Here is a 22367-nt window from a genome sequence, read left to right as displayed (position 1 = left end):
TGTCTCCTTTTTCTTCAAGGAGTTTCAGGTCAAACAGGGGATGTAATAAGTAGTGAAGAAGACCAATAACTAATTAAAGAATATGTCTAAAAACATCATAAGTACAAATGAGAAAGAAAGTATGCCAAGATAGAACTAGGAAAGAAATTGTCAAGAGAGCTAAAGAAGGAAAGACTTTCAAAAAGGAGAGGGGAATTGACAATACAGTGGAATGAATTGAGAGAAGACCTGGGTTCCAGTCGTAACTCAGACACTAACTATACAGCCCTGGTCAAAATCACTTCACTATTTAGGGCCTGGATTAACTCATCTCCATTCTCATTCTCATTCTAAAGTTCCTTGCTTTTTTGTTTAATATAGGTTGACAAAGAATCAAAGAATTTTATTGCTGGGGCAATAAAATATCATTAGATTATTAGATATCATCTATCATAAATGTGATAAATTGATATTCCATAGTAAACTTAGTCATATTTCTTTATATTTTAAAGCAATGATTAGAATTTTGAAAAAGTACTAGAACTCATTCTCTTGAACTCACAGGTTTTTGTATAAAAAATACAAAATGATCTGTTAATTTTCCACCTTTTCTTCACTTTCCCCTTTTAGACTTTGCATCTCCTAGAACTCAAGAAAGCCTCAGGTTAGATTACATAGTATTAAGAGTTTTTTCCTTTAAAAAAAAATGCATAAAATATTTGAAATTCTAAAGCAGCTGCTCCTAACCTTTTTTGTGGTATGGCCATTTTTGTCAGTCTAGGAAGCCTAAGACCTTTTCTCAGAATCATGTTCATAAAATTAAATATGCAGGATTCTAAAGGAAACCAATTAGATTAAAATGCAGTTATTAAAATATATATAAAAAAAACCCAAGTATATGGACCAGGTTAAGAACCTTCACTCTAAAGTCTCTTTGGTAAGTAGCTGAAGCCAAAAGCTATTTTCCTTAGATTGATCAACCAGTGTTACACATAGCTCACAAACTTTGGAGAGCCTGAGGCCAATATGTAGTGACGCTCAAGGCAAAGAGAAGAGCTGAAAAATAGAATGTAACTTCCTGTAAGAGAGGAGAGAGAAGCTTCTCAGCAATTGTACCTTGGAAAATAAGTCAGCCTTTTAAAACTCTTAGTTCTCAGACATTGCCCTGGCTAACCTCAGGAGCAACTTTCCCATTAGCCTGGTATAGATATCCATAGCAGGAAGGAAAAGCTTCCCCTAAGAGAGGAAGGTATGTACAAAGAAGCAAGAACCCTAAATTCTGACCCTGTAACTGGTAATCCTGTATAAATCAGTATGCCTTTGCTGAGCCTGTGTCCCCATCTGTAAAAATGGGAATCATCCATGCTACCACTTCACAATTTGAGGAAATGAAAGGATTTCCAAAGTCTTCTGGGTACAAAAGCACAGTGTGTATTAGTATGTAGGACATCAGAAATTGTAAGCACTTTGAATTGAGAATGAATCTGGATAGCTCCTACTCAAAGATGGTGTTCTTGAGTAAGGTTTGGGATATGACTGTAATTCACAGGTCACAAGAAAAGTCATAAAATGTAGGCCTGAATGTTTGATGTAGCTGTGCAAAATGGTTTAGAATAATAGGTACTTTGCACCCAGAACACAAGAAAAGAATCTACAGAACGAAACTGAGAGCGGGAGAGGTTAGCTGGTTCTTAGCATATATTCTCCAAATAAGAAAAAAGGTATGGGAGTTCTTTGCTCTCTGTGGATGAGAATCTGGATCTTTTGTCTGATAAAGTGGTAGAGTTCTTGATCTGCCCATCCCCTCAAGAATTCCATCATGGAGCAGAGTGTCCTTTGTGGGCAAAGAGGATGCCATTGACTCCTAACCTAGAGAAATGGATTTGGTTATTTGTTCCAATGGTTGATAAACAGAATATGATATACATCTTTTCCTTGCCTATCTATAATTCACTGCATACCTTTTCAAGAAGTTTAACTAGAGTTTTGGCATTTTGTCACTTTTGAACATGTCACTATGTGAAGTCCACTGTCTTGTACTAGGATAGGACCCCACAAACTTGGCAACATGACCACTGGCATCAGCAGTTTATCTCATGCCTACATCCATCTAGTGCTATGCTAGGCACTGTACTTAACAAATAAAACATACGGATAGTTCTTAGCATCTACGACTTTATTATTGGAGTCAGATGGTACAACATAAGCATATATTTGAAGAATTTATAAAACACTTGAGATTCCTTGAGAATGGAAAAAATATTCTTCCCTCTGTATCTTTTGTGGCTTTGTTTTTAAAAATATGTGACTTGATTGATAGATCTTGGCTTCCAAAAGGTGAGGGACCCTGAACATAAAGCGATCATTTATATGGGCCTCAGAAAGTAACAATAGAAAGGCTGCTAATCTCCTTACTTAACTACTTAATGGATTGTTTCACTGTTCTGACTTGCCAACCTACTGTTCACTATCTCCTTGATGTTTCTTCTTCCTCTTCCCTAAATGTAGATATTCTCTGTTGTTCTCTCTTCAGCTCTGCCCTGTCTTTCCTAGAATATTTCCCTTGAAGATCTCATCCACTCCATTCATTCATTTAGCAAATATTTCAGCAACAAACATTGGTTAAGTTCCTGTTAAATACAGAATACTGTGCTAAACTCTAGGGATGATAGAAAGTTTATTCAAGACAGCCCCTGCTTTTATGAAGCTTGTCGTCTAGTAAATATTTATTGAATATTTTTATGTGCAAGATATACTCATGGCTCCAACTATCACCTTTATGTGGATAACTCCCAGACCTACATTGCTAGGTCTAACCCCTCAGCCAAATGCCAATCCCTCATTTCCAGTTGCCTCCTTTCCACCTGGATTTCTGCTGGCAATTCAAATCCAACATCTCTAAAACTGAACTTATCATTTGCTCCCATACCCCATCCCCAAGATGGCTCCTTCCGATATCTGCATGTCGGTTAAACATACCACTATTACTTTTACTAACCATCATTTATATAGCCCTTTAAGGTTTACAAAGAGCTTTACAAATATTCTCATTTTATCTTCACAACAACCCTGGGAGATAGGTGCTATCATCCCCATTCTACATAAGAGGAAACTGAGGCCCTCAGAGGTTAAGTGATCTTGCCCTGGAGACCACAGTTATTAAATGCTTGGACTCAGTTCTTCCTGACTCCAGGCCCAGTATACCACCTGGCTGCCTTCTATCAGCCATATAGGAAGTCTTGGTATGATTTTTGGTTCCTCCATCTCTTTCAACCATCATATCCAGTCTCCAAGTTCCATGGACCTTAATAAAAAATGCCTTTCTATTGCCTTACGCAAAATTTTATACTCCATCTGCTCTGGCCTACCAAAAGTTCCCCCAAATACACTGTACTTGAATTCTTTCAGTCCTTTCCTTAAGTTATTTACCCTCTGCTTTGACTGAGAGCCCTAATTTCTATTTTTTTCCCCTATGAAAGTTCACTAAAGACCAAGACTTTATGCTGTATGTCTTTGTTATCTTTCATAATACAAGTATCATGTCCTGCTCAATGAATGTTGCAATTTATTAATTTAAAAAATAAAGGCTATCAGGGACTTCTAAGACTACATAAACCAATGCATACGTGACCTACTCCATCTAGACCCTTCAACTTTAAGACCTTGTTGAGGGTTAAGGGTTATGTGTATAGTTCTCTTTTCTGTATTGAAATTGAAAATAATCTTTTTTTCTCTCGTGACAAATGGAAGTACTACCCCATGGCACCTACATTACTAAGAGGCTATTAATTTTTAGGATTACCAAGATGAAAGGCAGTCTTACTGAAATTCGCCTTTGGGGTTCTCAATTTTCAACTATGCTCCTTCAGAGGTAATTTCTTGGAGAATTGGTTGTTTCAGGTTATCTTGAAATGTGGGAATGGAGCAATCTTAGCTAGGAATAGAAGTATCCCACTCCAGCCAGGTAGAAGAAATGATATGAGAGAAAGCCAAGTCAATATTTGTCAATACCAATGGATTAGACAGGACCCTAGGGCCAGGAAAAGTAGTAGAAACCCCAGGAAAAGTTAGATAATGCAGAATGGTAGGTGAGGTAAAGGGTCTTTAAGCAGAGGAATAAGGACCTCATTGCCTCCCTACAGCTCCCACAGTCCCTGAGCAACAGGAGCAGAGGAAATAATTTCAGGTCTAGTTAAAAGCCGGTCTATTAAGAGTAACTGGGAAATAGATTATATACAATTGAATAAATATGCTTCTTTGACCTCATTTTAAATAAGTTTTACTTTGACACAATAAGCTTCTGCAGTAGAAAAGGTTGGAGGACTGAGGAAGATCATCATGGGAGAGGAGTGACAGTTGGTATGGCACCTCTCTAATGAAAGTGAAATTGTGATTGCCAACAGGCTGCCAAGCAAGTCACCTCTAGGTGCTTGTGGAAACTGCATATCCCAAACAATTATAATATTGAACTGGTCATGTGGAGACACATATCCAGGAAGGGGCTTGACCAGTAGGTTGAAAGAACTCTATGATCTTGAAAACGTGAAACAGATGTCTACTCTGTTGTCTGAGTGCTAACGCCAGTAAAGGAGAAAGACAAAACTGTTCTCGTGGTTGTAGCACCAAAGAAGAGGATGCAGAAATGGGACAAAGGGTATAAGTGAATCTTCATCTCCTATATGTTGAACACTGCTGACTCCCTTTACCACCTCCTCTCTGTCCTACTGGACCATGACTTTGAGCAAAAGAGCTTTAAGTAGAAAGGACCTGCCTCTGACACATATGTGTCATGTGTCATATGTGACCATGTGCAAGTCCATTAACTTTAAATGTCACAGGCAACTCTTGAAGACTATTCAGTTATAGAAGAGCTGTTGATCTTCATTAGGGGAGGGAAACTGGTTCTTCCTCACACTGAGGAAATATATCCAGACAAAATAAATTTTTGAAGACATTTATTTCCCTATAGGTGAAAAATAGGGGCATCATGGCTCAGTGGAAAGAATACTGAGTTTAATAAGAGTACCTGAGTTCAAATTCTGACCCTTGGTCTTACTACCTGACACTTGGGGCCAGCCAACTCCTTTGGGTCTCAGTTTCCTCATCTGTAATTTGGGAGATTGTTATTTTTAGGTCCCTTCTATCTCTTGGATCTATGATTCTTTAACTAGGTAAGCTACTGGGAAAAGTAGGTTATTTCTGTATATAGTTTATCTCTTGATTGTTTTGAACTTAGAAATGAGATAGTACTGTGTGCTTAAGAGATAGGGGAATGCAGTCAAAGTTTAATTAAGAAGGTATACCTGACAATTTTTTCTAGGTCCCAGATAAGATAGCTGAATTCCCAATTTTTTAGTCATCTCCTAAGAGTTTTACCTCTTTGCCAATTTCCCTTTTGTCATAGAGAGAAAAGGAAGATAGATTTTATGTTGTACCTCCCTTAGTAGTGTCTCCTGCTGCATGACAAATCTAGCCTATAGAATTTCGGTGTTAGCTTTAGGAATTCACTAAACCAGTCAGAGTTCTATTTCTGACTTTATCAGTAATGGGGAATTTAAGAGAAGAGGGCTTGGAGGGAAAGATAATGAGTTCAGTTATAGATATGCCAAGATGTGTGTATAGGACATCCAATTAGGATGTTCAGTAGGCTGGTGATACTAGAGGTCTCCTGAGAGGTTAGGGTTGGAGAGGCTGCAATTCTGAGAGTCGTCAGCATTGATATGATCATTGACTCCATGGAAGTTATTGAGATCACCAATTATAATGCTACAAAGGGAAAAGAGAAGAATGCTCAGGGGAGTGCCCTGTAGAACTCCCACCATTAGCAAGCTGGATGAAGATGATGAAGAGTAGAGGAAGAACTTCAATGTGCCATCCAGAGGAGATATAGTGTTAAGAGCACTAGACTATATTCCACCTCAAGGAAATCACATTTAGGTTTTAGCAGAACTCACTCTAAGCTCTTCTTCCATTCTTCCTGTGTTTTATGATGCCTTCCTGAAATGCCTCAGTGGAATTTCGCTTACATATTTTAAAGTGATTTATAGTCCTGTTATCTGGGTCACAGTTCGATTTGGATCTACCAGATAGTAGCATGTATTAGGTTTAAGTTAGTGTATAAGCCAAGTGACATAGCATATCCCATATTTTAAGCTAGAAAGTATCCCTAGGAGGATAGCCAGAATGGTGAAAGACCTCAGAGTTATCCCATGTGAAGATCAGTTGAAGAAACTAGGGATACTTAGCCTAAAGAAGGTTTAAGTGGGCATATGACAGCTATTTTAAGAATCTGAAGGATTACACATTGAAAACAGGTCAAATATGTTATGCTTGGACCTAGAAACAATGAATAGATGTTGCAGAGTCATATTTAAATTTGCTATAAGGAAAATTTTTTCAACATTTAGTGCTAATCACATAAAGAATGTATTACCTCAGGATGTAATGGGTTTCTCTTTACTTGAGGTCTTCAAGTAACATGACTGCTTATCAGACGAGTCAATAAGCATTAAAGTACCTACCACAGTGCCAGTTACTTGGGATATGATGGTAAAAATCAAGCATTTCTTGGCCTCAAGGAGCTTACATTCTATCAAGGGTGACATAGAGAGATATATAAGTATATACAAGACACACACACACACACACAAAGCAGACAAAAGGTAACCTTGGCAGGAAGGCACTAGCTGCTGAGGGAACCAGGAATGACCTCCTACAGAAAGTGAGCCTTGAGTTGAGTCTTTAAAGAAGCCAAAGACTCCAAGAGGAAGAAGTGAGGAAGGAAAGCTTCTGGGAACAAAGATGTGGAGAGAGGAAGTGGAAGGTTGTATGTGAGCATTGGCAAGTAGCCAGTACAGCTGAACTATCGAATGCATGAAAGGGAATAATGTATCAGAAGATTAGAAAGGCAGGAAGGGGCTGGGTGATAGATATTCCTGTTTAGATAGGGGTTAGAGCAGACAGTCTCTGAAGTTTCTTTTGCCTTTTGAGATTTTGTGACTACCTTTCACCAAGTCTGGGGTGATTACACTTGGGAAAGCAAAATAACAAAAGTATTACCTATAGCTTAACGCTATCTTAGGTTAGTGCACAGTGGTGATATTAGCAATATTGGGGTGAAATGAATGGGGTCATCATCCCAGACATAACACAAAAGGTATGCATCCTGTCCTAGGAGCAATGTCGTGTGTGTGTGTGTGTGTGTGTGTGTGTGTGTGTGTGTGTGTGTGTGTAAGTAATTAAGGGTGATCCCACCTTCATGAAAGGCTGAGTAGCTTATCAGCAGAGTTGATCTGTTTCCTATGCTGGCACCCAAGGTTGCTGGTCAATTAGCACGTGGGCCTACATCCTTTTCACAAAATTTTCTTTGATATCATATCTCTCCTTAATCCTAAGAAGGTGATGGGCCCCTAGGAATTACAGGTCAGCCCACTACTCCCAGAATTAATTATGGTATTGGAATAGGCATTGTGTTAGATGGCTAGCATAGGAGATCTGGTGATTAATAGCTATCGGAGTTGGTTTCTTTGTACTTTTTTCCTCTAGAGCATTCATTCTACTCACCCCCACCCACCAACCTTAGCTGTCTGTATTTTTGGATCTTTAAACCTAGTGGTTTAAAATACTACCATATCTTGGGTACACTACATCATACAACCTGTGCTTTAGGTTAATGGTGTCATTTAGAAAAGATAAACAGTGCAAGATAATGAGTTCCTTGAGAGCTGGGACTGAGTCTTATTCATGGCCACATTCTTCTACATCCACTCCCTCCACACACATACATATACACACATACACAGAAATAGAAAGAGCTTCGCCTTGCATAGGTATTAAATATAAATGGTCTTAACCAGGAATTTCTGTGCACCAGTATAAAATCTCCCCACAAAGAGCATAATAGTCATATGTGAACGCTGGGATGAGTCTGAGACATCCAGGTTTTACTCACAATCCTGGAAATTGTGATCAAAAATGAGCATATAAGAAGGCTGGAGATCTTCTAGCTCTGTCTTTTTATGTGGGCATTTGCCATCCCACCACCCAAAAGGCTGCAAAAATTGCCCTCAGAAATAGATCTTTGTGGGTCAATATTAGTGAGCTTTTATTAGTGGCATTTACAAAAATATAGCATTATTGATTGTTCCTTGCAGCCATACAATTGCCAGGCAGGTTGATTGACTCCAGAACCTCCTAGTAGAGTTTTACAAGTGAGGAAACTGCGTACTAGAGAGGCCAAGAGACTTAGCAATCTAGACACTTTGTATACTCCCAGTACGTTCTACATGACACTTGGCAACTAAGAACCGCCATTTGTGGTCAATGAAGACATAAAGAAAGACTGAAGCTGTGGGGTGAAGGAGAATGGAGAGAGGAAAAGTATATTCCCTGGCATTGGGACAAAATCCAGTTAGAAGGTTCTACCAGTATTATGGAATATTGATCTGTTCAGCCTTATTATTGCTACTGTGCTCCTAACCTAGAAAGAGAAAAATGCAACATGGCTGGTACATATCCCCATAGTGATGTATTTGTACTCTCTAAACAGCCACTTCTCAGTGCAAGATCCTCAAGTGTAACTCAGAGTTCTGGACAGCTACATCAGGCACTCACTACCCCGGATCTGAAGACACCCCTGAATTCTGCACTGCTCTTCGTGCTTACTCTCACTGTACCCGGCGCACAGCCCGCACGTGCAGAGGGGACCTGGCCTACCATTCAGCTGTCCATGGCATAGAAGACCTAATGAGCCAGCACAATTGCTCCAAGGATGGTCCCACCTCACAGCCCCGGCTCCGAACCCTCCCACCAGGAGACAGTCAGGAGAGGTCAGACAGTCCTGAAATCTGTCATTATGAAAAGAGCTTTCATAAACATTCAGCTCCCCCCAACTATACCCATTGTGGGTTGTTTGGGGACCCTCACCTCAGAACTTTCACGGACCGATTTCAGACCTGCCAAGTACGAGGGGCTTGGCCTCTCATTGACAATAATTACCTGAATGTGCAGGTAACCAACACTCCAGTGCTACCAGGATCTTCAGCTACAGCGACCAGCAAGGTAAGGTCACAGTGCAGCATGAAGCTGGACAGCCCCAGCTCTTTTATATGATTTTAGATAACTCTCAGACTTGAGAGAACTTATTCCATAGCAGTTCTCCCTCTCCGCCCCACCCCACCCCCACCCTTCTCCTCCTCCTGCACCAGTGGCTAAGGAAGAAAATAAGTAATTTGTTGTGAGAAGGAAAGTACTAAGATTAGCCTACCTGGAACCATCAAGCACTGTCTCCTGCAGGATCCTCCTGTTTATCCTTGCAGGAAGATAAAGTGACACCTTTTGGTGTTACTGTTAACATTCGGATGCTTTGAGTATCCTGGCCAGACTTTAAGTGCTAGACCAAGAGTGAGCTGGCTACCTATGGTATTTGTACCAGTAAGTGCCACCAGAAGCAATTATTGGTGTGATATCACTTCCCATTCCCATGTGAACTTCTTTATCATTCATCAAATTAACAAGTAGTTAATAAGGCATTGATTAAAAGGTGCTATATAGAGAAGGGGAAAAAAAGGTGCTATAGAGCATCCACAGAAATATAAGTGTCAGGACGCAAGGAACTCACAGCCTAAAAAAGACATATGTTACACACACACACACACACACACACACAAATACATATACTCACAAGGAAAGGTTAAGAAATGATACATATATGATCATAAGTGCCAAGTGATTTGTGACATAAGTTCTCTTTTTCTTTTTTCCCTTATCTATTCTTTTCTTCCTTCCTTCCTTTTTATGATTTGTTTTTTTTTTCCCATTCCTTTTTTTTTCCTCTTTCTGCCTATGACTAATGCCTGCCTGTCAATGGAATCTATGAGCACCCTAATGGTGGTTTCTGGGGGTGGGAGAGTTGCTTGACCCCTGTCATAAATTGGTAAATGTTATAAAATTAGGGCAATAGCAAGGATGCTCATTGTTGCTGTTCTTGTATGATTTCATTTTTTAAAATGCTGGCTATTCTTGTAAGGTAAGAAAAAGAAATTTAAGGAAAAACATAGACAAAGGAGAGGTAGCTATTTTTCAGCTAATATAATGGTTTGTTTATAGAATCCCAGGGATTCAACAAAAATATTAATCAAAAGAATTAAATACATCTATAAAATAGAAAGCTAAAACACTAATCCACAAAAAAATCATCTTTTCTGCATATTACTTGTAAAAAAAAACCAACAGAAGGTGGGAAAGTCATTCAAAAAACTAAAAAATGAATTCATTGTCTGGTAACTACCCTACCAAGAAAAGTTAAAATTTATATGAATACATCTATAAAATGCTCTTTAGAAAAATGAGCCATAAATAAGTAGATAATCATAGATGCAACTAAGAATAGGAGATGATAAAGAATGACATGAATGGGAAAGGCGGAGGCTGTACCAAGTTTGTGATTTTAATATATTCACTACTTTATACATTCCTATGATAGCAGACAATCAAGTGATTTTAAACACAAATGGTATTAATGTTTTGGGGTTTGGGGGGACAGGGTTTAGAGGCAGTTGGGGTTAAGGGACTTGCCCAGGGTCACATAGCTAGTAAATGTCTGAGGCCACATTTAATTCGGGCCCTCCTGACTCCAGGGCCAGTGCTCTATCCTAGCTGCTCTGGTATTAGTGTTTTTACAAGTACATAATACGAATCCTCTGTTTAGAGCTGAAAGGGTCTTTGGAGGTCCTCTATTTCAATTCCATTTCACAGATGAGGAAACTGAGGCCCAAAGAGTTTAAATGTTCAGGGTCACACAAGTTAGTAAGTGGCAGAGGTGGGATTTGAATACAGGACTTCTACTCTAAAACCAGTACTCTTTACACTGCAAATATATTATCTCTTCCCCATGGAATAACTTTATGCCAAGATTCTCCAATTGCTTTGTACAAAAATTTTTAGTGAGTAGTAAAATATTCTAAAAAAAAAATCTTCTTTGACTCATTTTATAGATGGAGAGAGCCTGGAATCCCAGGAACATAAAGTGGCTGGCTGAAGTTGCTCTTGGTCTCTGGGCTGGCCTAAGGACAGGGTTTAGATCTCCTGCCTTGCAGGCCCTGCACCATCCTCTGCCCACCGGAGTTTTGGTGTGTTTGCTGTCTCCTTTGATTTCCCCAGGGGGGTTTCCCATTTGGCAGGAGAGAAGGAATGACCATCAGTCCAACTCATCCGAAACCAAAAATGGCAGCAGTTTGTTTTTCTGTGGAGAGAGCATTGGAAGGCGTGCCAGGGAGAACCAGGCCTGGTCCACAAGGGAGTTTCTGTCTCTTCTATTCCCTTTCCCACCCACCCCTTAAAATTGAAACTTTGTAAGTGACTGAGGCTAATGATAAATGCTGGATTCTTCTGCATCCAGGGCAAGTGCCTGCTCTTTCCTTATCCTCATTGTGCCTATATATCCCAAAATAAAGGTGTCTCTTTCCCAGACCCCACAATTTGTACTAGAAAGCAGGGATTTAGACCATCTCACCAAGAATCGCTAACCTATTCCAATACAAAAGCCCTGCCTTGCTCTCAGCCCTTATATGGAGGCTGTACACATCTTTCTCTACCTACTTCTGTGCTCCCAGTGTTTAACGAGGGGTGCCATGAATCCTTGTTTTATTATTCCTCTGAGTCATTCTTCATTTTCCTTCTGAGCACAAGACTACACAATTCACCATGTGCAGTCTTCTCTCCTACATTCTGCTAATCTTCCCAAGAGCCAAGACAAATGAACACAGGGAACCAACCTCAGCAACTAGTAAATTAAGTTACAGACTCCCAGTCATAGTACAGGAGGTGACATATCCCAAATACTGTCTGGCTGTCGAGCTACTGGTTTTATCCAGAACAATAATGAAATAGGACAAGGACAGTTTCTTCCATGGGGTTATTGTGAGGATCAAGTGATATAGTAAGTGAAAACAAAACACTAAATAAAGCAAATTGTATTCATTATAATTATTGTTGTTTTATAGAAGCATAAGATACACTGGATAGAGCCCTGGGCTTAGAGTCCGGAAGACCTCTATCCAAATCCCATCTGTTTTGTGATCCAGCACAAGCCACTGAAGCATTCACTGTACTTCAAATACTTCCCTAGGGTTTGTATATTAAGTTATAGACTTTCTTCCCCATACTGACCACATCACAGATCCTCCATTGTATTCACATGTATCACTGTTCATGACTGAGGCTGGGTTGCCACCTCTCAACTGATTAATTGCAGATTCTATATTTTTCAACCTTTTCAGCTCTAGGTTAGGAGATACATTATGAACTAATCTGGGGTTCGGGAAACCTGAGTTCTCTTCTCTTGGTGCATAGCTCACCCCATGACCTTGAATGTGTCCCCCCCCCCAATGCACTAGAAAGTTTCCCATTCTTGCTTGAGTTTACTAGTCCATTTAACCTGGAAGCAATGGATATATTTTATCACCTCTGCCTTCCAAGAATGAAGTGAAATGGTCAGAAAAGATACCCTTCTGATGCCAAGCAGCATTAATTAAATGCCTCTTTGGGGTAACACCACTGGTTACATTTGCATAGTCTTAATTTTCAAAGTGCCTTCACATTAGTCCAAATACTGGGAGAGTATTATTATAATCTTTATATTATAGATGAGACATTGGAAGTGCAGAGGACTTGAAGGATTTGTTCCAAATCAGTGGAGGTCTCCTGACCCTCTGTTTAGTACCATTAGACCAGTATGTGGATTATTCCATTAAATGTAAATTCCTTGAGGTCAGGGATTATTTTGTTCCTGCTTTACGTCCAATGCCTAGCACAGTGGCTTCTACTTAGTAGGCAGATTTTAAGTCCCAGATGACTGGTCTCCTACCCCACAAAATGTCAGCCTCAGTCTGATATATCCTGTAAGCAACTTCCAGACTAATCTAAAAATACCATTTTTATCTTCTTGTTCTCTTCTTAAAAACATGGATCGACTTCTTCTTGTCCAAACTCCTTGGTTTGGCATTCAAGGTCATGATCCAGCCCCATGCAAACCTTACATTTCCCTGCTCCAAGACTGGGAATGTTCTTCTTTCCTCTCTCCATATATCCAGTTATACCTGCTTTCCAAGACATCAACTGAAATCCTACCTCCTCTATAAATTCTTTCACAATTGTTCCCAGTCATAATATGTAATTGATGTTTCATCTGATCTCTCACAACACCTATGTGTTGTCTGTTTGGAGCTTATTTATTGCCTGACATTATAATAGTAGTTCACATTTTCATAGCCCTTTAAGGTTTACAAAGTGATTTCTCTATAACAGCCCTATGATATAGGTAGCAGAAGTATTGATATCCCCACTTTATGGGCAAAGTTTTAAAGGTTTAGTGCCTTGATCAGAATCCCATATCGAATAAGTATTTGAGGCAGGAATCTCACTAAGATAGCCTGATACGAATCCCACCCTCTTAACACTATACCATATTATATTCCCTCTTCTATGGATTTGTATGGGGTGGGGGGGTGTATAGGTATAGAGATATACCTATATACCTCTTTGTAAGTATTTTACACATATATACATCCTATACACCGTGCATATATCTGTCTGTATCCCCAACTTGGATATAAGATCCTTGAAAGCCAATATCTAGTCTTTAACCTTTTGGGTGGTCTCAGTCCTTTCCCCCTCCTTTGCTCATTTTTTAAAAAATTCTATATGCTGCTGATGTCCTTCATTAGGGATGATAATTAGAAAATGACTGGAATGAGAATTTACCACCCTGTAGCAGTGGGATGGTAAATTTTGTGCTTGGCCCGCTCTCTTACATAGGGGTAAGCTGGTAGGTAGAATAGAGTGAAACTAACATCCATTCATTTCTGTGTCTCTGACATAAATTGGTGCCTGGTCAAGAACAAGTTCCAATAAGCATGGACCAGCCAGTTCAGCAAAGAAATAGAATAAAGTGATTCCTTTGGGAGGAGAACAGTGTTGGAAATAGCTGAAAATGACAGCAAGTAGATCCATGGAAAGTTTTTCTCTTCTCCCCTCCCCCCCTTCCCTCTCCTCCCCTCCTCTTCCTCTCCTCTCCCTCTCCTCTTCTCTCCTCTCCCTTCCCCTCATCCTCTCTCTCCTCCTCATTGTTGGCACTGGATCCTACTTTTCAACAAGCCCCCTTCGTGCTGTTACTTGTGGTTCATTCCCTGGCACTAATGCTAAGAAAAATCTCAGGAGCTTGTCAGCCATCCAGAGGACTGTCTCCATGAGAGATGGTAGTTAGAGTCTAAACCAGCCTTTCCTGTTTCTTCCAGGGAGCCTGCTGGGACCCAGTGAGGAGGCTCCCCCAAGCCTGTGTGGCCCTACAAACTGTAGGGTTTGTTGGAGACATCAGGGAGGATTAGACTTCCTTCAAGTAGGGCTGCCACTCATTTCTGCTTCCCTTTCCCTCATGCTCTTCCCAGCCATAGTCTTACCTCCAAATAAACAGCCTATGACTGTCAGCTGGCACTGTGTCCAAAATATGAGATTGTTCATTGTTTCACCCTTCTAGGTGCAGTGGTAGCCACATATTATCACACAAAGATGTTGGTAGCTAGGTGTCACATGGGTAGTAGAGCACTGGACTTGGAATCAGGAAGACTCATCTTCATGAGTTCAAATCCAACTTCAGACACTTACTAGCTGTGGGACCCTGGGCAAGTCACTTAATCCTGCTTGCTTCAGTATCCTCATCTGTAAAATGATCTGGAGAAGGAAATGGCAGACCATTTCAGTATCTTTGCCAAAAACAAACAAAAAACCAAATGAGGTCACAAAAAATGAGACACAACTGAAAAACAACTGAACAACATTACAATTAGATACAGCCATGCTAGATAGCCTCATCTACCTACTATGTGGAGAGGAAAGGAAGTTGAAAGGAGATAAAGCAGGAAAATTAAATGGACTTACAAAAAAATGGATGGAGAGGCAAGTAGCAGGCTTTGCCATCTAAAAAGCAATAAATCCCTAAACTTTGTAGCTTTTATCATTTAGAGGCTGCAGTTCTATCCCTTTATACATCCTCCTCTCACCCCAGTGTCCTCTCCACACATATACACACGTGAAAAAAATCTCCTGGGCGGATGGGGGGGGCAGATTTTCCCTAGGTAGAATGTGATAGAATGGAGAAGGAACCTGGTACTTGCTTAGGTTAACATTCTGCTAGCACAACCCATGGTCTCAGAGGGTAGGTTTCCCTTCCAAAACCATGCCCGAAGTTTATAACCTTCCCCAACTTTCATTTCTTCCCACTGGTACCCCTTCCCTGATCTCCACCATGGTCCAGCAAAGTTTTAAAGCTTTACAATGGTGTGAAATAATCTGTGATTACACATTGCAAATTGAAAGTAAATCTTGAATTCCACTATTAGCTTAGTACAAGTTAAATCATTAAACATTAACTGCAGGTACTTTTTTGTTTAATATTTATCAGTCTACTGACCCCTTCTTCAGATCTTGATCTTCGGGCCTCAGTTTTATTTTTGTCAGACTTTTTGTTTTCTCAAAATGAAATCTCTCTCTTTCTCAGCCCTTTATACCCCACTGGAAAGTGGGCTTGTTTTTTGGAGAGAGGGTCCCAAGCAAAGATAAAAGAAAACATTTGTGTGCCATAGGCAAGGTTTAAAAATTGTGGCACACAGCAGCCCATAATTCTTCACATATCCTAGAGTTTTAGTCTTCACCAAAGTCCTTTATATGCAAATTTACTTTCACAAAATAAAGCCTGATATGTTGTTGAAAGAATTTTCTAGCATTAAAAATACCTATATCTTTTTTAAAAGTAGTATTAAGTAGAATCCTTCATTGTATGCCCTTGTGTCTCAGGACCTATATAATTCTTCATCTTACCAGTCCCCAGCCTTCCTTGACTTTAGGTCAGAACTATTTTCTCAGCAGCCTCCCACCTGATTCATTCAACCAAAAACTTCCCTTAGCTCTATCTTAAGAAATCTCTGATAACCCTTATCTTAATTATGGCCACTAAGCCCCTAAGTTTTCCTGAGTTGATTCCCACCTGTGTTGTTTTGTTTTGTTTTGATTAGCTCTTTTCGGGGTCCCTTGTTCTTAAGGCTTTTTTTTTTGGTAGGCCCTTTGCCCCACTCTTCCAACTTGGATTAGCTTATCCTGGGTTCTCTTTCCTTCTGATAAATCCCACCACTGTATTTCATTTTTAAAAGCCCCCTTAGCTCATCTGAGCTTCCTCTCTATTACTACCACTCTAACATCAACAGCCTTACTACTGGCTCGGTCCAGAAATTCCGTTCCTCCTGGTAGCCTGAATTTCCAAAGCCTCCTATCCTAAGCTGGCATCTCTTGCACATCTGTCAGATAGCAACTAGTGTGTAAAATATAGCTATCTTCTTGCCTTAAGTCCTATTCAGCCTTCATGAATGTTAAAATTCTTGATTCCACATTTGATTTTTAGCACCCATTCCATTATCCACAGTTTTTGGAGAGAGAGGTATTTCATCCTAAAGGCACCCAGGCTTCCAGCTTTTTTTCCCCGCAGGTGCTAACGGTTCAGGTCTCCCTTGGAGTGGGGTCACCTTACTGATAGGAATTTCAGAGAGGCTCAGGCCAACCAGGTTTCATCCAATAAAACTTCTACAGCTAAGAGTCATGGACGGTTTGAAATTGAGGGAGAAGAAGAGGTACTAGAAAGTAGCTAAAAGGCCTATAGAGTTACCGTAGGTTCTAAGGTAAACAGTTGAATGCAGGAAGTACCCAATTCTCAAATAACTCCCAAGTACCCAACCCTAGTTCCTGTTGCTCCTAACCAGTGAATTCCCCTTTAATAAATCAAAGTTTGGATTGTTCAATTCAAGAAACATTTTTTCAGTGTCTGTTATGTGCAAGGCACTATGCTAGGTGCTGGAGATACAAATACAGAAATTAAAACTCTGCCCTCGAGGAGTTTACGACCTACTTGGGGAAGATACAACATGTATGCAGATAAGTAAATTCAAGGTAATTTGAGGAAAGAGAACATTAACAATTAGGGAGGTGGGGATTAAGGAAGGCTTCCAGGGTAGGTGAGAGCTTAGCTTTACTTTAAAGGAGAATAAAGATTCTCAGACAGAGGTGAAGGGAAAAGACATGTTTTTCTTCACTCCCTTTGCCTGTCTCTAGTTCAAAGTTCTGTGTTCTAGTTGTCCTCAAACAGAGGATTCCTGGAGCCAAGAGGCAGGGACTACATTTGTAATTAAGTTAAGCCAAGGAACACAATTCAGGTGTTATTTATGTCCTGAATACTGCCCACTACCAAAGGGTTAGGGCAGTGGGAGAGGAGTGTTCCTTTCCCTCTGTTTAATACATTTTCCAATAGGGTGGCATCTTCCCACAGGATTAAATAATTACTCAAGCAAAAAAATAGCTGCAGGAGCTGTCCACTACCAAAGCTGTTTAACCATGATAATAGCCAGATGATAGCTACCTTTAATGTGCTAGTCCGTTGGCAGAACTGCAGGCCTGAAAAGGAGACAGTGTAATTAGCGAATGACCACAGTATGTGCTCATTTACTATCTGATTATTACTAGTTCTTGCTAAATGGCAGTAGTGTTTGAAGCTCTGAGCAAAACTTGAGGTTACTGCAAAAACAAAGGAACTATGGTCCCACCTTCGAGGTGCTTTACTTATTGGCATAGAGAGAAAAACGTTTTTTAAAAATTTTAACTAGAGAAGTAACCTCGAACTGCAGTAGAACCACTTGAAATTAGATTCCCATCTTCAGGGACCACAAAATCTGTTAGGGGCCAAGTGCTTCCTATTGGCCCATTCCACTTCAAATTCTCCTTAAGAGTCTAAGGCCATGCCCTGGAAATGATGCCAAGTTGTAAAGAGGGAAGAGAAGCAGGCAGCATTTAGGGTGACCACCTGCCTGTATTTTATGATTCAATTAAATATATTTATTTACTAAACACCTTCCACGTGCAAGATACTGACTCTGAAAGAGATATATGAAAATAAATAAGACATGGCCCCTGCTTTCAAGAAATTCAAAATGCCATTAGAGAGAAAAGACTAGTAGAGAAATAAATAAGACAGAATATAATCAGTACAACAAAAGTTACAAAGTTTTCGAAGGAGGGAGATAGAAAAATACAGAATACTTCATGGATTTGTGTATTAGCCTTCTTCTGATTTGAGGACATGAACTGGCTGTTGGAAGAAAGGTTGCAAGGTGCCCTGAGGACAAGAACTGGCTTGTTGGGTGTCCATGTGACTGCTTATGTGAGCAAATTTGATGCCTATATCATCAAGGAAGAGAATTCAGTTCTGCATGATGCATGTCTTCAGAGGAGAGTGCTGGTAATCTACCATCACTCAGTATCTCAAAGCTGTAAAAGATCCTAAGATTTCATATAATTATTCCTCCATCTCCAAACAGACCCCCCCCTTTTTTTTTTTAGCACTTTAAGCATACAAGAATCTGTCTTGAACAGAGAAAAATCTAACAATCATTAGTGTCCAGAAATTATTTTTGTCAAATCTCTAATGCCACGTGTTAAACCCACATTGCCTAGTTCTATATTTACTGTAACTAGAAGCTAGCAGGTCTCTGCATAATAGCTTTTTTATTCATTTGAAGACAATAATCTTTTCCAATATTTCTTTTCTAAACTAAATAATCCTAATTCCTTGATTATTTTTGCAAGTCAATAAATAGGACTGTAACCTTAACCACTTTTCTCCCTTGCTTCCTTCTTGCCAGCTAACAATCATCTTCAAGAATTTCCAGGAATGTGTTGAGCAGAAGGTATACCAGGCAGAAATGGATGAACTCCCTGCAGCATTTGCTGATGGCTCCAAGAATGGTGGCGACAAGCATGGGGCCAACAGCTTGAAGATTACCGAGAAGGTGTCTGGCCAGCACATAGAGATCCAGGCCAAGTACATCGGCACCACCATCATTGTGAGGCAGGTGGGCCGATACCTGACTTTTGCCGTGCGCATGCCAGAAGAGGTAGTCAATGCGGTAGAGGACAGGGACAACCAGGGCCTCTACCTCTGTCTCCGGGGCTGTCCCCTTAATGAGCAGATTGACTTCCAAGCCTTCCATGCCACAGAGAGCTGGAGTACCCGGAGAAAGGGACCTGGCACTCCTGTTTCCTCTCCACAGGTCTTTACTTATGAGACAGCCACGGCCAGATGTAAGGAGAAGCTTCCAGTAGAGGACCTCTACTTCCAGGCCTGCGTGTTTGATCTGTTGACCACAGGGGATGTGAACTTCACACTCGCTGCTTACTACGCCTTTGAGGACGTCAAGATGCTGCATTCCAATAAAGACAAATTGCACCTTTATGAAAGGACACGGGACTTGCCTGGCAGTGCAGCAGCCTCAGGGCAGTGCCAGGAGCTCCTCCTTTCCTTTGTGGCCATACTGTGGTGTTTGGTCTCAGTGTTCTCTTAGGTGTTTGCTGTGCAGCCTAGAAGAAATAGACTTTAGAGTGGGAGGAGAGAGCAACCCCCTTCCTTGGGAACACCTGTCTTTTAGGACCTGGTCAGAAGGGAGGGGAATGACTAGTGAGTCCTCCAGGGAGCAGAAGAAATCTTCTCACATCTCTGTCACCTGTCTTTTCCCTCCAAAGAGAAAAGATGGGAATGTAGTGATCCAATAGGCAGGTTGGTGAAAGACTGTTACCTCACATAGACAGATTTTTGCTTCCTTTGCTGGCAAGGGTAGCGGGCATTACTGCCCACTGCCTAGTTACTGCTCTTAGTAGTGCTACGAGGCTGTAGTGACTGTGACGTTGGCATTTGTGAAAGTAGCATTGTGTTTGAATACTGGGTGGCTGCTGTCACCTGGCCATTTCACAAATGGGAGTGAAAAAGATCCTTTATCCCCCAAACTCCTTGCCCCCCTCCCCATAGCATGAATGTGCAAACCATAAGACATCCTGCACTGTGTGCCTCATGGAACACTAAATTAGACTCTTGTTTCTCAGATCACATACACATACAAACACACACACACACACACACACACACACACACACACACACACTTTGAACAGCCAAATGCATGCACATTTAAAATGCACTGAAACAGTGGACAGAGATTCACCCTGACATGCACAGGTTTTTACTGACAGATAAACACACACACACATGCACATGCACACACACACAGCCTCATGATCATACTGATGAATACCCCACAGCCACACAGCACATTTATAGGCACTCATACATAAACACAGAAATTTCAGAGGTCTTCCACTAATGAGTTTCCTTCCTATATGCATTCTCTCTCACGGTCTGCAGGGGTATAGGGCCCAAGAAAAGTTGGGTTTGAGGAAATCCTGGTGGTGCCTAACTATAGGTGTGTTCCTTGTGTTGGTGCATTTTTTGCCATCTCCAGAAGGTGTTTCCTGTTTTTCTCTGCTCATGGATTTGCAGGTGCTGGAGGTGCTAAGAGCTCAAAGAATTTGGTTCTTATACCCATACAGCTCACCCGAGCTTCCTGATGGCATCCCTAAGTGACAGTGTGTCATGACAGAGAAGGAAACTCCATTTGCAAACAGCAGAGAAATATGACTTGTGTTCTTAGAAGTGACTTATATTGTCTCCAGTATACAGAATCCTTTCCATTAATTCTCTCCCCCAGCGTGACTGTACATATGAAGAGATATAATTGGTTTTAAATGTTTAAACAGAAAAAGATGTGTTTACTACTTCTGTTCCTTCCTAGTGTGGTGATGGCAAGTGTTACTTGAGAGGGAGATGTAGAGTAGGAATACAGTAACAGGGCAAGCCATGGAGACACCATAGTGGATAGGGCCAGCTGGCCTGCCCTGTTCACCTCCATTTTCCTGTTTCCTGGCCTCAGAAAATCATTTGTTGCCTCTCTCCATGAAATGGCAGCCTTTCCTCTGCTTCCCTGTCCTACTGCTGCTGAATTCTGGACCTCAGGAGGGCAGATCTGACATGTCTGCCCAACTGATACCTACCCTTCCCTTCCCATTGCCCTCCCCAAACGCAGGGTCCTTGGCTCCCTATGGAGGTTGGAATGGAAGGAAATCTTCCTTGCTGGCCCTTCACAATTTACTGTAGTGGGTGAGGAGAGGAGAAAATCTCTCAACTCCTACATCAGCCTGAACTTACAGCCATCACCTCTACTTCTTCTATAGAAAGGATATGAGAATTTCTCTAAATGTAGAGAGATGGCCCTTGAAAATCTGTGTTGGAAAATGCAGCCTTTCAGAGGTGTCCCACAGAAAAGGCAACCCAGCCCATGCAGCTCTGGGGCTGGCCTCTTAACTGGACCTCCCCCAGCCCCAGCCCATAAAACACTTTACCCAGAAGGACTTTCAACATATCAGCCAATAAGCATTGCCAAGGGAGCTACCAACTGCCTTCCTGGAGGCTGTTCCCTTTAGGACCTCTCATGCATGGGCTCCATGGGTCCAGGACCTTCCTGGCAGCAAGGACTTGCTTATCTCCAAGAAGTTTAGTTCTCTCTGCCAAAGCCACCAAGCATAGCAGGAAGGTAACACCTTCCTGCTCATTGTAAGAAAATCCTGTTGGGAGTAAAAAGTGAAGCACTTTATTTTGGTTGTGTTTGATCAAGTTCTGCTTGAAGGTGAAGAAACCTCACCATGTCCATGTGTGTAAAACCTATGTGGAGTGTCACCGCATGTACATACTGTAAATTATTTATTGATGAGATGATGCAAGTAAAGTTTCATTGTTCCTTTTCTTGCTCTCTTTTTTGGGGGTTAGCATTTTATAGCACCTTCCTCTTACGGCCTAATTTCATTTCCTATCTGAGAAAAAAAAAATTAATTCATTTCTGTGTATGTGACTCTATGTGTGTACCTAAACACATATGTGCAGGATGTGTATTTTGCATTTTATGGGCATATGTGTATGTGGGGAAAGAGTTTGGGTGACTTGCTCTAACCAGCCAGACCCATGAAGTCCTAACATGACAATCATTGGTCCTTCTTTGAAACTACTTATTTTCTTGAAAACAAACTACCTTTTGAATTTCCAGTGTGAGGCCTCTGGTTACATGAGCTAATAGTTATTCCTCTGGTAGTCTTTTGAGGAATATTAGTAATAATAAAATGCTTTATGGTTACAGAGCACTTTACCTATGTTATCACATTTGATTGTCACAAAAATAAATGGGAATGGAAAACACAAAAATTTCTCAAAATTCAAGAAAAAAATCACCTGACACGTTTTAATTAAAGCAAAATGGAGGGAGGACTAGAGGAAAAAGGAAAGAGGAATAAAGTTCAAAATTACTTAATCTGATCTTCCCAGTGTTATACCACTGAGTTATTAGCTAACCCGTGTTTTTTTTGAGTGATGAAAGTCAAAGAATATCTGCCTTGGAAGAGACCTAAGAAGTCATC

At 40.7% G+C, this 22367-nt stretch overlaps 1 protein-coding gene across 2 annotated transcripts in view; it reads left to right on the top strand.

The window, feature by feature from the left end:
• RGMA (repulsive guidance molecule BMP co-receptor a) overlaps positions 1 to 21701 on the top strand; it is a 52855-nt gene extending 31154 nt beyond the window's left edge. For both annotated transcript variants that reach the window (XM_078151159.1, XM_078151160.1), the window contains exons 3-4: positions 8528 to 9039; positions 18717 to 21701. In XM_078151159.1, the coding sequence (XP_078007285.1) occupies positions 8528 to 9039; positions 18717 to 19415 (1211 nt within the window). In that variant the 3' untranslated portion in view covers positions 19416 to 21701. The remainder of the gene's footprint in view (positions 1 to 8527; positions 9040 to 18716) is intronic.
• The last annotated feature ends 666 nt before the right edge of the window (positions 21702 to 22367 follow it).

The sequence above is a fragment of the Phascolarctos cinereus genome, unplaced genomic scaffold, assembly GCF_003287225.1.
Source record: "Phascolarctos cinereus isolate Bilbo 61053 unplaced genomic scaffold, phaCin_HiC Scaffold_3;HRSCAF=262, whole genome shotgun sequence".
NCBI lineage: Eukaryota > Metazoa > Chordata > Mammalia > Diprotodontia > Phascolarctidae > Phascolarctos > Phascolarctos cinereus.
The sequence above is the reverse complement of the archived record's forward strand: the minus strand, read 5'-3'. Positions and strand labels throughout refer to the sequence as shown.